The sequence below is a fragment of the Phyllobates terribilis genome, unplaced genomic scaffold (genome assembly GCF_046119375.1).
Source record: "Phyllobates terribilis strain yellow unplaced genomic scaffold, ASM4611937v1 Scaffold_7__3_contigs__length_470593459, whole genome shotgun sequence".
NCBI classification, from domain to species: Eukaryota; Metazoa; Chordata; class Amphibia; order Anura; family Dendrobatidae; genus Phyllobates; species Phyllobates terribilis.
The window spans coordinates 349,895,824-349,909,330 of record NW_027362767.1 but is presented as its reverse complement, the minus strand read 5'-3'; the positions used below and the strand labels follow the sequence as shown (position 1 = coordinate 349,909,330).

The 13,507-nt window shown below is 41.7% G+C and overlaps 1 protein-coding gene across 5 annotated transcripts in view; it reads right to left on the bottom strand.

The window, feature by feature from the left end:
• Positions 1-13,507, bottom strand: part of FGF13 (fibroblast growth factor 13) — a 541,625-nt gene that overhangs the window by 473,342 nt on the left and 54,776 nt on the right. Inside the window, exons 1-2 of one of the 5 annotated variants that reach the window (XM_073641253.1) lie at positions 10,825-11,106; positions 10,268-10,457 (exon numbers count right to left, since the gene is read on the bottom strand). In XM_073641253.1, the coding sequence (XP_073497354.1) occupies positions 10,268-10,316 (49 nt within the window). In that variant the 5' untranslated portion in view covers positions 10,317-10,457; positions 10,825-11,106. Of the gene's footprint in view, positions 1-10,267; positions 10,458-10,562; positions 10,586-10,622; positions 10,646-10,824; positions 11,107-13,507 lie in introns of those variants that run through there. The other 4 variants (XM_073641259.1, XM_073641257.1, XM_073641256.1 and 1 more) reach the window with 4 other exon arrangements.

Below are 13,507 nucleotides of genomic sequence, written 5' to 3'. Positions count from 1 at the left end.
GCATCTTAAAAGAATATCTAGAATCCGACTTTTTCTCACCTTTGAAACTGCAAAAACTCTTTCTGTCGCTCTTTTTAATTATCCTCTGGACTACTGTATCTCTTTACTGATCATTCTCCCTCTAAGCAAATGTTCTCCTTTCCAGTCCGTCCTGAAGGCGGCAACCAGGATCATATTTCTGTTCAGCCGCTTCACCGATGCCACCACCCTGAGTTCTCAACCTCCATATATCTCCTATCTCATCTCTTTCTATCACCCCTCCTCTGCCCTCCATTCTGCAACTGATCTAAGCCTAACATCCTCCATAATCCAAACCTCGCACCTCCGCCTACAAGACTTCTCTCGTGCTGCACCAGTGTTCAGAAATGCACTACCCCAAATGATCAGACTAATATCTAGCCCATATGTTTTTAAGTGTGCTTTAAAAACACATCTCTTTAGACAAGCCTATCACGTCACCTCACTAACCAACTCTCCCTTGTTTTCTTCTTCTAAATGTTAATCAAAATCTGCTCCCTCCTATTCATCTGTCTCCACATCTTTTATGCACCCAATAGCACCCGGTAACCGTACTTATACAGATACTGGCTGATGACCAGATCATGCAGCTTTATATGAAAACCCTTATTTATTATAATGATGGCCGGACCATACATAACAGTGTGTTCTACCTATTGTGCCCCCCCCCCATCTCCTTATGGATGGTAAGCTTGTGAGCAGGACCCTCACTCCTCCTGTAACTGTTGAACTATGAGTCACTTTGTATTGTATTTGTCTGTAAATGTCTCCACTTAATTGTAAAGTGCTGCGGAATATGTTGGCGCTATAAAATTATTATTATTATGGTGATAGCTAGATAGATAGATATAAATAGAAAAAAAACAGTGCAGCTCTAGCAAAAGTGAGAAGCGTGCAAAGCCTCCTCTATTGTACCGAAACGTTGCCGTCAATATGGGCCATTACATTTTTCAGAATTTTCTATTTTGGGTGTGTTGCTTCCATTTTTTTATTAGACAGATAGATAGATAGATAGATAGATAGATAGATAGATAGACAATACATAGATAAATAGATAATAGATATATAGATATATGGATAGATAGATAGATAGATAGATAGATAGATAGATAGATAGATAGAGAGATAGATAGATAGATATTGGATAGATAGATGATAGATAGATAGATAGATAGATAGATAGATAGATAGATAGATAGATAGATAGATAGATGAATGGATAGATAAATAAATAGATGGATTGAAAAATAGATATTGGATAGATAGATGAATGGATAGATAGATAATACGTAAATAAATAGATAGATAATAGATATATAGATATATGGATAGATAAATAGATAGAGAGATAGATATTGGATAGATAGATGAATGGATAGATAGATAATACATAGATAAATAGATAGATAATAGATATATAGATATATGGATAGATAAATAGATAGAGAGATAGATAGATAGATATTGGACAAATAGATGATAGATAGATAGTTGAATAGATAGATAGATAGATAGATATTGGATAGATATTGGATAGATAGAAAAGACCTCATTGATATACTCTTCACCATGGCCGAATTGACCGACCTTAAAAAAGTCATCTACAAGAGGCCAAAAGAAAAACAGATCTACTGTTGGTTTGACAGAGAATGTAAAGCCATTCGGAAGAGCCTGAGAACAGCCTCAAACAAGAAACACAGAGACCCCAACCACCTGGATGTAAGAGATGTCTACGACACCTTACAAAGGCAATACAAAACCATCCTCAGGAGGAAGAATCAGAGTTACATCTCCACTAAACTTTACCAACTCCAAGACAACTCCTGAGAACTATGGAACCACATGGCACAAAAAGCAAGAAAAGCAACATCCATATCCAAAACGGCAACATCTGGATCCAGTACTTCAGCGACCTATATAAAGACATCCCGAAGGAAGGACTAAGCCAAGAACGGGAAAACATAATAGCAAAACTAAAGGCAATGGAGAAAAATGTAAAGAATTTCTAAAACCCTTTGGATACACCAATTACATTACAGGAAGTTTCAGAGACAATGTCTTCCATAAGGTGTAGAAAAGCCAGTGGCCTGGATGGAATCCCGCCGGAAATGCTGATATACAGCCCACCAGAAATCCAGGCTGCAATGGCTAAACTGTTCAACATTGTGCTGAGCGCTGGCTACTTCCTTCACACCTGGAACCAAAGTCTCATCTCACACATTCACAAGAGTGGGGACAGATATGACCCCGCCAACTACAGAGGCATATGTGTCAGTAGCAACCTGAGAAAGCTGTTCAACAGTATCCTAAACAAGAGGATCCTCCATTTCCTCACCGAACGCAACATCCTCAGCAAAAGCCAAGCAGGGTTCATGCCAAACCACCGCACCACCGACCACATCTACACCCTGCACAGTTTGATTCAGAGTCACGTCCACAACATAAAAAAGCACGGGAAGATATATGCTTGTTTTGTAGACTTTAAAAAGGCCTTCGACTCAATATGGCACCCGGGCTTGTTCCTGAAACTGCTAGAGAGCGGAATAGGAGGAAAGACCTATGATGTCATCAAAATCTCCTACACTGTGAACCACTGCAGTGTGAGGGTGAACAGGTAAAGAATGGCTGATTTCCAGCAGTGCCAAGGAGTCAGACAGGGCTGCAGCCTAAGTCCAACGCTCTTCAATATCTACATCAATGAGCTGGCCACTGGAATCCTCTGCGGCACCAGGTCTCACACTCCATGATGCCCAGGTGAAATTCCTGCTGTATGCAGATGACCTACTGCTACTGTCACCAACCGGGAATGGTCTCCAAGACCACCTGAAAATCTTGGAAAAATTCAGCTCCACATGGGCATTACCCATCAACCCAAACAAAGCCAACATCATGGCCTTCATTCGTGCTAAACAACTGCGCTCCCACAGAAACTGATGACTCGCCCCCTGGGCCATGTTGTGCAGCGTTGCGCATGCGGGGGAATACCCGGAGCCGGATCTGTTGGGGATAGTAGTCCTCGTGGTGGTGACCCGGTCCGCGCCCAGGGTGGTCAAACTAAGTGGCGTTATTGATATGATGGTATTAGTGTCCGACTACGCCACCCGTTGAATGCGGCTATGAAGCTGCCGCTGCAGGGCAGTCCGCTGAGGCCGGTGGTACGGATGTGCAGCGTGGATGGTATAACCCCCAACGGGAGGGGTATAGCCTCAGGGCAGCTGATGAAGCAGGAATAGATGATAGTGGTAGTGGTGGTGTGACAAGGAAGCTCAGAGACGTGCAATTGCAGTTTTCACAGCTTTACTCACAGTTCAGTTCTTTATCAGGTCCCTTGTGTACAGCTAGGACCACCCGAGCCGTGCTGCGTCCACCAGGTGCGGGACTCGGCCAACTCCCAGGCAGTTCCAGAGCGTGGTCCTGAGCTTCCCTCTCTTCCTTTCTACTGGCCGTCCCCACCAGGGATCCACCTTTGTCCGGCTCCCTCGGGCCTTCTTGTGGTGAAACCTTTCCCGGCTTCCCTGACCCTATACGTGGTTTGCCTTCCTGGTGGATATGGCGAGGGGTCGCGCCAAAACTTGTCCACGACCTCCGGTTCCTGGCTGAGGATATTTGGCCTCCACCAGTTTGGGATCCGGTACCCTGTTCTGCCAACCCTTCACCCGTTAGCTCGTGGGATCTCAGGGTTCCCTCTTCTCTTGCGTCTCTGGGCCTCTCTTGGTGTTCCTGTTTCTCCTTCTTCTTCTTTCTCTCTCTCTCTCAGGCCTCCTCTCCAGGCCTGGCTCTGGAGCTGGGCCCAGACTGAGCCACAGCTCCCTGTCAGCCCTCTCTGGCTGAGCTCCTCTCTAGACTGACCCAGACTGGACCCTGATCTAAGATGGTGCCCACCTTTTATACTCCCTTCTGACACCCGAGCCCAGGTGATGAGCAACCAATGGGCTCCTACCTATGCCCAGAGTCCCTCCCCTCTCTGCTCCTACACCACTAGGATTTTCCTCCCCTCTCCCCACTCCAGCCAGGGACAGAAGCTGTCGTACCTGCACATCTATCTGGTGGGAGTACCGTTGGTCTGTCCCCCGGAAATGGGGTGAGTGTAGTGTATGCAGCCTACTGAGCTCTGTTCCACGCTCCATCCCTACCCGGGAGTGGAATACCACACCTCTGGTCTGAAGTGCAATACCCCTGTAGCAGCCGAGTCCTCGGGGTGCTACACTGACAAGTACACCTATCTAGGCCTGGAAATTCACTGGTCAGGGAGCTTCAAACATGCCATAGAGACCCTGAAGGATAAGGCCTGCAAAATGTTCTATGCCATCCACATGAAACTCTACCATCTGAAGCTGCCAGTGAGGGTCTGGCTAAAAGTCTTTGATGCCATCATCAACCCAATCCTCCTGTATGGCAGCGAATTCTGGGGTCCTTACACATACCCTGACTGGTCAAGGTGGGATTCCAGCCCAACAGAAATATTCCACCTGGAATTCTGTAAGCACCTTCTCCAGGTCCATCGGAGCACCACCAACAGTGCATGTCGGGCTGAGCTGGGCAGATTCCCACTGCACCTAGCAGTTCTGAAGAGGACGCTGTCCTTCCAGGCTCACCTACATAGTAGCAATCCAAGCTCCCATCACTATAAAGCCCTGCTACATGTAAGGGGGTCAAACAAACCAGGACCCCCAGAGCAACTCACTCAAACCCAACCTGACCAAAACAACAGCCAGGATAGATTTGTCAGTGACTGGAGGAACAATATCATCGCCTCACAGAAACTGACCATGTACCGGATTCTACAGAGAGACTACAGACCAGCTCCATATCTGGAGAAACTCCCGGACCCAAGAGACTGCGAGATTCTGAGCCCCTATAGACTCAGTGCCCACAATCTGGTCATCAAGATCGGCCGGCACAGACAGAGCTACAAGCCCAGGGAGGACAGACTGTGTCCACACAGCGACATGGAGGCCCTGGAGGATGAGACCCACTTCCTGCTACACTGCACCAAATACTCAGTAGTGAGGGACACTCACTTCAGGAGACTCTCTGATCTCTTCCCGAACTTCAGATCCATGAAGGAGGAAGAGAAAACATGTCCTGCTGGGGGAAGAAGAGCGCGCGGTGGAGATAGCAGCGCAGTATGTGAACGCAGGTCATAGGCTGCGAGAAAGAGAACTGTGATACGTCATGGACTTCCATAGACCCTACCCTGAATATGGACCCACCCATCATCCACACAGTCCCCATCCATCATCCTCACAGTCCCCATCCATCATCCCCACAGTCCCCATCCATCATCCCCACAGTCCCAATGCGTATCACCTACTGTACACTTGCTTTGGCAAAACTAATGTTTATTTGGTCCTGCCAATAAAGCTTCTTTGAATTGAATTGAATTGATAAATGAATGGATAGATAATAGATAGATAATAGATAGATAGATAGATAGATAGATAGATAGATAGATAGATAGATAGATAGATAGGGAGAGATAGCACCGACAAAACTACATACCCCGAGAGCGTAGACTCTGCCAGCAGCACCCCCGGGAGGCCGTGGAGGATGAGGTCCACTTCTTGCTGAGGTGCCCCAAATACTCCACAGTGAGGGACACTCACTTCATGAGACTGTCCGATCTCCTCCCAGACTTCATCTCCATGGAGGAGGAAAAGAAATTGCCAATACTACTGGGGGAAGAGGAAAGTGCAGCGGCCATAGCAGCGCAATGTGTCAGTGCCTGCCACAGACTAAGAGGAGCCTGATATGTCATGGACCCAGATACCCCACCCCAGATGTGTCCTCATCCCTATACCCACCCCACCCTTATTTTACCATTTGCTTTAGCAATACTAACATGTACTTAGTCCTGCCATTAAAGCCCATTTGATTTGATTTGATAGATAGATAATATGTAGATAGATAGATAGATAGATAGATAGATAGATAGATAGATAGTATACAGATTTATGTAGAACATATTTATCCTAAAAACTTAGGTTCCTAAAAACTTGCACGGACTCATGATGGGAGTAGTGAGTTTGGTATTAAGAACCATTGCAATATTGTTCCCATGTGTAAATACAGGCCGTGGTGAAGCACACGTTCAGCAGATAAGCCTCTTGTATCACGGGGTGTCCGACATTGTTTTAATACAGCTCAGAGACCACTCAGTCTATACACAGCGCCACCCTCGTCCTCCTGATGCCATTGATAAATCTGCCCCACTGTTCTCATGACTCAGAGGTCACAAGGATAAGCACATATATGTGTATAAGAGGCAGAGAAATAAGTGAAGAAGGACAATCACAAACACTTTCTGTTATCTGAACCTTCACTGGCCAGCAGTTCAATGTGTGGGGGTCTATCCACTGCACAACATTTGAGGGGATCGGTTACAAGAACATCATACATGGACGCTCCATACGTTCAGATAAAGGTGCACGTTCTCCGCTGTCACCTCCCATACATCGAGCTACAGTATTGAGGAACGCCAGCTCTATGTCAGAAGTTTACGCCAATAGCTGACATTGTTTATAGCATGAATTGATCTTGTAGTCACCGGCCGTGCGGAGAAGACATTCTCAGTATAAATACATACAAGGTGTATTATAGAATCATTGCATCAAGTGTAATTTAGGATTTGTATGTCCTCTATGGAGAGCGCAGTGTATCCATATAATCTGAGTGAGCTGCAGCCCGGGCTTTTCTACACTATGTGCAGCAGGAACGCGACTTCTACTTTTACCGCTCAATATAATATCCATAAACAAATACCATAAACCTAAACACCGCTCCTTGGATTTTAGAGTTGGAAGTTTTAGCTTTATGCCATTCTTCACAGTGCACAGTCTGTATAGAGAGGCTAGGTTCATTATCAACAAATGCTGTATAGTGACCACCCATAATAATAACTAATATACAATAGAGCCACACAACTATCATTGTTAAAAATCCAATTATTTATAATTCTCTTAAAACCTGCATGTATCAGATAGAGAGGAACCTAACAAAAGGTGAAAAACATGGTCAGGGGTTAGGGAACAACCAGACACAAAGTTGTCTATTCACATGTAGTAGTATCAACTCGCATGGTGCAATAATGGATCAAGTTCTATATAGATCCTGCAATAAATACATTGGTGTTGTAGGATCTGTACAGAGTAAAGGACACTAGTCAGATCTATCATTGCAACAAGCAATTTGATACAATTTGATACTTATCTTAATATATATGAGAATGGGTAACTTTGTGTCTGGTTGTTCCCTAATCCCTGGCAGTGTTTTACACTTTTGAAAGAAGTTGTCCAGTCTTTTTCTAAAAGTTGGCAGTCACTCTACGTCACTCTAGTCACTCTATGTGACTGCAGACTCCCTAAAGCACGTGCACTGCACAATTTCAGAGTTCTCGAAGAGCGGCGGTGGCGTAAAGTAAGTGATTTGCATACTTCCGGCCACATTCCGACTAGACGTGCGCGGCTCGCTCAATTCACTTACATTTTAACTAGATGTGCTACTCCTCTCTCAATCCACTTGTATTGAGCAAGGAATGTTGACATTGTCTGTTGCACACGCTGTAAGGATTCAGAAGTCTGCAGGCACATAGAGTGACTGCCGACGTTTAGCAAATGACCGGATAACCCCTCTAAATGTATGTTTGCTTTTAAAGAATTGTAAATAAATGGCTTTTTACTGATGGTTGTGAAATGCTGTTATATTTGTAGGTGATAGTATTATTTCAAAGATATAACTATCACATAAAGCTTGTCACTGTGAATATTTGTGTGTGTGTGATCACTTCACAAAAGTAAAAGCGCAAATGTGCAACACGTGTATTGAGTGAACTCCCCTTATATAAGGAAGAAAGAAAGAAGGAAAGAGAAGGAAGGAAAAAGAAGAAAGAAAGAGAGAAGGAAAGAAAAAAAAAGAAAAAGAAAAACATAGATACTATATAGTACATATACACTACATACTCTTGTTTTTCTAATAGTGTCTCTGTAAATAGCGAAATAAACAGTAAGATAAAGGGATTGGTACACAAAGAGATGAAAGAAAGAAAGAAAGAAAGAAAGAAAGAAAGAAAGAAAGAAAGAAAGAAAGAAAAAAAGAAAAACAAAACATAGATACTATATTGTACTTCTACACTACATACGCTAGTGTTTTAGTGCCCCTGTTAATCTCCAAATACACAGAAAAATAAAGAGATTGGCACATGGAGAGGAAAGAAAGAAAGATACATTATACTACTGAGTGTTTTTTTTTCCAAAACAGCTGGCATTGTACACCTGATGACAAAACAGATAGATAGATAGATAGATAGATAGATAGATAGATAGATAGATAGATAGATAGATAGATAGATAGATAGATAGATACATACATACATAGACACACAGATAGATAGATACATAGATAGATAAACACATAGATAGATAAATAGATAGATAATAGATGATAGATAATATATAGATAGATAGATAGATAGATAGATAGATAGATAGATAGATAGATAGATAAATGCTGTAGATAGATAGAAAGAAAAATAGATAGAGCAAGAAGTGATAAATAAAAAAGGTGAAAGAAAGCATTATCCTTAGAGAGTGAGAGAAAATTCCAGGGCCTGGGTTCAGTGTCCCTCCATATAGTATGTACAAAGAACGACAGCCCTCCACATTGTGAAATGATGTTGTACTTTATTCGCTCATATCAAAAGCGTTTGCTGTAGATAAATAAAGTGTCCCATTGGTTTTCACAAATTGGAGTGCTGACAGGACAGAGAGATAGATAGATAATAGATATATAAGTTATAGATAGATAGAAAAAATCAAAGCAGTACCAGCTAAAAAGAGGGGCCGGGGGGAAGAGCCTCCCAAGCATAAGGCAGGCTTTCAATATACCTACCAAAATGAAGGCAGCTCTCCCAAAATAGAAAATTTGAAAAATGTAATGGTCCATAGTGATAGCCAGATTTCAGTCCAATTAAGAACCTCTCTTAGGGCCTCAATTGGACGGAAACGTTGCCGTCACCATGGGCTGTTACATTTTTCTAGTTTTCTGTTTTGGGAGAGTTGTTTTCATTTTTGGCCGTAGATAGATAGATATTGTGCTCACTAGATCGCCGACACTTTACTGCTACAATATTGTTAGAAATCTTCTCAAAGTGAACAGATGCTGAATGCTGATCACCATTTGTAAATAATAAAGTGATAAATAATAATAATAGTAATGACTAGGGGTACGTCGTGATCTCCGCGGGGGTCCGCTTTGCCTTATGCTTCTTAATGTGTGTGTTTTGCTCATGTCGATGGTAACTTGTGTGGACTTCTTTGTGGCGGCTGAACACCTGGACCTGTATCACCACTGAACACCTGGACCTGTATCACTGCTCCTGCCGCTGCTGGTGTTCTGGATGCAAATGAAAGTAATGCAGCGGCAGTGTGATATACCTCTCCTCCCCACCCCCTCCTGCCCTCCTTGTCTCCATGGCAATTGTCACCCAGTTTACATCCAGCAGCATAGCCAGTCGATTGCATGGTAATAGTGGGAAACACATCCAATTCTTGCAGAAAGCATGGCCTTTCTTTGTAGGGAGAGACTTCCTAATGTGACACTGGCACATTAGCAGTATTGAGCCTCCAGAAGAGCAGCTGATGGTTTCCTGTCACCAGGCATTAGGTGCTACCTTCAGCTAACGCATTGTACCCCCCTGAGCGGTGACATAAGAAGACTGCAACATGTGCCAAAGTAGAAGACTTCAAGGAACATGTCGAGAGCCACAATAAAACTAAAGTCTATGCTCTCCGGTCTATTGTTTGCTGTAAGCAGCCATTCCAGGCCATGGAGAGGTTGATTGTAGGGGTCACCGATTGGATTTCCAATACATTGTCCGAGAAAATATTACATACGAGTAAAGCTGAGATTATCTATGGATTGTACATTCATATGAGTGAACAATAAGGATTTTATGCTGATAACTTTAGGTTTAATAGACCTTTAAGTACAAGATGTCATGGGACATGTCTTCTCCTGCTTGGACAGCACACAGTGCATACAACTTCTAAACACAGGGGACATCTGCAATATGACCCTTCTCCAACAGGGTGCCGACACTTGTTCCTGCAGACATGTGGCACAGACATTACAATACAATGGGTTTGTTTTGCCTTCCATGTCATGAAGGCATGACCACCATGAAGAGCTAAAGATCATAAAAGAAAAGGTCACCACTTGCTCAAATGACTCTTTCCAATTAAGTTCTGCTTACCCTTAGAAGCATCTTTTTCCTCCTTCGGTTTGATCACCTTTCCACTCATAGATCCCAGTTTGCTTGTAAAAATTCCCAAATGTGATTAAATTTTGTCTCAGGAAAGGCTTCAGATGAATACGTCAGACTATCCTTCTTCTTCTTCCCCCCAAAAAATGTCTTTACATGGGTGTCTTCTGTCCTCCAGTGACTGCAGGGAGCAAGCAAAAAAAAGATAAATGATGAATGATTGTCACTTGAGGATCTTACTACTGTCCCCACCATGCAAGAACACAGACAAAGAGACGTGTTGTACCTTACATTTCTCTGACAGCCCCCACCCCCTATTGCATGCCATCACCACTTAAAGCCATACCAGGAATAGATACCAATGCGAACAAAAGCAAACATCCATAATGATGGATAATGGAACGTGGAGGTGTTTGCTGGTGCTGCGAGGCAGGACAAAGACCTTCTATGGGTTTGTCTGCTTTACTGGCACACAATGGGTTAATGTCATGTGTCAAGCACCGGCAAGGAGATGGGTTTCTGTCAGGTGTCTGATTGCAGCATCTTACCTTGTCCCTTTCTCTCTCTCTCTCTCCCTCTCTTTCTCTCAACTGAATGCAACTAGCAGAGATGCTCTGGCTTAGACATTGAAACACAAAAGCTGCCTGTTGTAGTAAGCAACGCTCTAACTGAGCCCGCCGACGTCAGATCAGACAGCCGGGGCTGGAAATGAGCTGGAAATAACCTCCTTGGGTACGCCTCCTCCTTCTAGAAATAGAGGGAATTGGAAGTCCGCCTCCTGCCACTCTGCTGGACCACACCAGGACGGCATCAGCAAGACCAGCCATCACCAGCCCGGGCACACGGGCACCGACACCACCTGTGGCAGCAGCAGCAGCAGATATACATATATATATATATATATACACACATACAAACAGATTCTCATATATATATATATATATACACACACAAACAGATGTATATATATACACATACAAACAGATTCTCATATATATAAATATATATATACACACAAACAGATGTATATATATATACATACAAACAGATTCTCATATATATAAATATATATATACACACAAACAGATGTATATATATATACATACAAACAGATTCTCATATATATATATGTATATATATATATATATACACACACAAACAGATGTATATATATATACATACAAACAGATTCTCATATATATATATGTATATATATATATATATATATATATATATATATATATATATATACATACACACACACAAACAGATGTATATATATACACATACAAATAGATTCTCATATATATATACTGTATATATATATATATATATATATATATATATATATACACACATATATATATATAAACATACACACAAACAGATGCATATATATAACCACACATTCGATATGCATATATATATATATATATATATATATATATATATATATATATATATACATACACTCACACATATATATTCACATATATATACACACTTATAGTTATATATAAATATATATATACACACATGCACACAACATATATATATATATATATATATATATATACTGTACACCCACATATATATATACACACAGATGCAGTTTCATATATATATATATATATATATATATATATATATATATATATACACACGCACACACATATATATAAACATACACATATATATACACACACACAAACAGATGAATATATATAAATACACTCACATATATATATACACACACACATGCACAAATATACACACATATATTACTATATATAAATGTATATATATTTACTGTATATATGCACACACACAACATATATATATATATATACTGTGCACACACATATACATATATATATATATATATATATATATATACACATGCACACTCTTCTTTGGAAATCTGGTCCGTATAAGGGGGTGGTCTCATAGAGGTGGTTTCGCTGTATATGATGAACTGTATCATAAGTCCTTAGAGCAGCATATAGCAGCCCTTTGAGTGGTGGGGGTTTACTGATTTCCAGGTACAGATCTACTGTATTATTATCTACAGATGAGCGGAGCTTTAATGTCTCTATTTCTTGTGCCTTTCTGAGCTAAGATAATGCAGTAAATTTACCTGCAGTGTAAAACACATTATTAAAGGAACCTGGCATCTGATTTCTGCTGTCTGAACCTGGCAGCGTTATTGCAGTCATGTATGTTTTAGTCTGAAACACTGTGTCGTTTCGGAAGGAGAAGAACACTGTGAAGAGTGAAGGGCCAGTTGGGGACTACTCATTTTGTATGACTAGTCCAAGGCTAGTCCCCAGCAGTTTCTCCCCTTCCCGATCTCTTTGACTGATAGGTCTCTCCCTGTACACACATAGAGAGAGACCTGCCAGTCTAGGGGAGCAGGATAGGGAGAAGCTGCCAGGGAACCACTTTGGACAAGTCATCCGAGACACATAGTCCTTAACTTTTCGAAGTGTGTTGCCTCTGAAATGTTGCAGCGTTTCTGAACAAAATATACATGACTGCAATAATGGATCCAGTGTCTGATTCATGCTACCCATGATTCAGGCTGCAAAAATCAGATGACACGTTCCCTTTAAACTATCATAAGGGGAAACTGTCAAAGAATCAGCTCTGCTATGTTGTTAATGTGTTACGTATTTATAAATATTATTTGCTTCTTCTTGTTCATTCATTCATTTGTTTTCAACAACCCTGTAATGACCTTTTCATGCACAAAGAAGTATCAAACGGAAAGAAAGAATTGTATAGAAAGAAGTTATCAGATACCAGTGAATAACAAAGCGCATACAGGGCTCGTGCTGCGCCGTATTCTAGAATCTGATCACTGAGCGCTGACCTTGGGGATCGTGGTTTGTGGGCGAGCAGTGCCTTGCTTGTTTACATGCATGTGTCTATATGGATGAGCAATGTACCTGGAGATCCAAGGACGGATCACATGTCTATAGATATAAACAAACACAATTCTTCTCAAAAGATAAAGGATTGGATTTTAACATATCAGTGCATTTAACAGGAATTTACTGTGTATTATATATTTCCTATATCTGACATCTATGTATTTGCACACCATATGTACTGAGCTTGGATAATCACAATGATGTAATACCTATGACTGAGCTGAGCACCTCCTTACCTCCCTCTTGTTATGTACACAATGTAAGGTCATTGCACACACCACATGACAACCAGGGGGTG